The sequence below is a fragment of the Penaeus vannamei genome, chromosome 29 (assembly GCF_042767895.1).
Source record: "Penaeus vannamei isolate JL-2024 chromosome 29, ASM4276789v1, whole genome shotgun sequence".
Taxonomy (NCBI): domain Eukaryota; kingdom Metazoa; phylum Arthropoda; class Malacostraca; order Decapoda; family Penaeidae; genus Penaeus; species Penaeus vannamei.
Window position 1 is genome coordinate 29,421,669 of NC_091577.1, and position 2,500 is coordinate 29,424,168.

Consider the following 2,500-nt stretch of genomic DNA (forward strand, 5'->3'; position numbering starts at 1 on the left):
GCGTCCGTCGCTGTCCCTCCACGCCACCTGTCGGCAGGGAAGGGAATTAGGCTTTGCACTTCCCTTCTTGGACGTCCTCACTGAGTAGAGTGAAATCTTATGACTAAAAAATACCGCGATGCAGTGTATGCTTGTACGCACCGACGAGCAACAGTGGAATTCTTTTTTTGGAACAGCATAAAACTCGAAGCTTTCCTTCTATCATGTAATCAACCAATCACTCACGAGTAATCCCAGAAGGTTAATTTGCATCTGCACTCACTAGGTAGTTGTCTACATAACCTATTAACCAACGGCCGCACCTGCGACACTCACCTGGTATTCGTGGAGGTCTAAGACGGGTTCCACTTCGGCCGAACAGACCACGAACGTCTTCTCCAAGGGACCGATTTCAACCCGAGTTCCGTTCCGGATGACGGGAACGGCGGAGGAAGCCGCCCTTCCCGCAGGCGTCGGGGCCGCCAGCGACGCCGCCAGCGACGCCGCCAATAATGCCGCAAGGAGCAAGGGGACGCAGGAGGACTGACTCGCCATGCTCAGGGTAGATCTTCAGTGTAACTTCCCGAGGGCGACGCAGGAGAGGAGTGAGCGCCATGGGCTCGCTCGAACTACTTATAAGGCGGGAACGATGGCGCAATGCACTGGAAAAACGTTTGACCAATTCTATGACGCCACTACTTCATTTCTGTGACGTTTAAAACATTTTATCGATATTTGTTGACATTTCCTGTACATTTTCTTCCTTACTTCTTGTTTGGTGTAGGTTTTATTTTTTTCTTAAAAAAATAGTAATAATATTAAACCAGGTTATGCAACAGGCGACAGGTGGAGGACATCTTTAAAAACGTTTTGTGCCGGCGACCTCCTTCTCGAATGATCTCGACCTGAAACCCGGACGATTTATGTTTACTTCGATTGGTTGCCAGATGTACAAAAGTAGGACCCAGCAAGTGTACTGAAATATGATTCCGCAACTGTACTTTAAACTTAAATTCAAACCAATGGCATTGATCTTTTAACAACTCAAGGGTCAACAATAACAAAGAATAAAGGACACAATAAGACAGATACAAGAATAGCAGTTTTAAGTAAACGAATTACTGACAGACAGACGATCGGATAAATACCTACTGCATATGCGTGCACGAGTGACTAAGAAAGCGCTTTCTCACGTCTTCTTTCATAAAAAAAAAAAAATTAAATAAATAAATAAGTAAATAGAAATAAAATAAAAAACAATATTCTCTTTAAGTCATGACCATGGACAGAGGAGCGGGACTCGAAGAAGCCCGGGGGGGGGGGGGAGATGAGGTCAAAAGCATGAATCAAACGAGAGAGACTCAGGTAGTGAACATTTCAGCGTCCTTATCAGAAAAGGCGTGGGCGTGAGACTCGGTGACGTAACTCCTGTGCACGCGTGGCTCATATCGCTCAAGGTTTTATCTCTCTCACGCTGACGTGTACCTCAGGTTTCTTTATGTGTACAGTACAAACGCACGCACACAAATTCACAAATAAACGCACACACACACACACACAAATTCACAAATACGCGCACACATACACACAAACACACATAAACACCCACACACACACACACACTCACACACACACACACACACACACACACACACACACACACACACACACACACACACACACACACACACACACACACACACATATATATATATATATATATATATATATATATATATATATATATATATATATATATATTGTGTGTGTGTGTGTTTGAATTTGTGTGAGTAGCCTATATGTTGTAGCGTATAACTGTAGCAGATAAACAATAAATCACACACACACATATGTGTGATTTACATAGTTGATCAAACATGACAACAGTATTAAGGGCAATAATGTGGCAAAAAGACAAATTAAAAGAATTATAAGGACAATATTTCGATAATTATGATAATACTTTGTACCCGCTTCGTTCGATCTCCTTGGGAAGCTCACCGTCTCCTTTGAGCGACGTTAAGAGCGAGGAATCTGGCCTTGCGAAATGCTTTATCGCGTGAAAACAAAATTAGCATTGATTTGCTGCTTTTTATCATGATTCCCTTCCATCTATGCTTCTTTTCCCCCCGCAATTCGGCTCATTTAGCGAGATTAGCGAAGGAGCATTTCGCCTTCCCACAACAAAATTTGTCTCGCTCCTAGATTTTGAATATTTCTTGTCCCTCTGATTATCGTCCTGTTTCTTTCATGTAAATTCTTTCCTTCCATGACGAGGAAAAGAGGCAAAGACCGCCGGAATATATCTTTCCTATAAACGTTTTGTGCCAGCGCCCTCTTGCTCGAAACGATCTCGACCTTAAGCACATGGGAGATAAGAGTCAACGGGAACGAACTGGAAAGAATAAATTAGAGAAGATTGGCGCGAGGTTAAAGGTTTCAAGTAAACAAATCACTGATAGATAAACGGATAGATAGACGTGGATGTGAGAGGAAACAAGAAAGGGAATTAAATAGAGAA

The 2,500-nt window shown here is 42.8% G+C and overlaps 1 protein-coding gene across 1 annotated transcript in view; it reads right to left on the bottom strand.

Moving 5' to 3' along the window:
- The window catches only part of LOC113825390 (uncharacterized), an 844-nt gene extending 310 nt beyond the window's left edge, over positions 1–534 (bottom strand). The window contains exons 1-2 of the mRNA XM_027378211.2: positions 316–534; positions 1–27 (exon numbers count right to left, since the gene is read on the bottom strand). The exon at positions 1–27 is cut by the window's left edge and continues 310 nt beyond it. Of these exons, the coding sequence (XP_027234012.2) occupies positions 1–27; positions 316–534 (246 nt within the window). The remainder of the gene's footprint in view (positions 28–315) is intronic.
- Between the last annotated feature and the right edge of the window lie 1,966 nt (positions 535–2,500).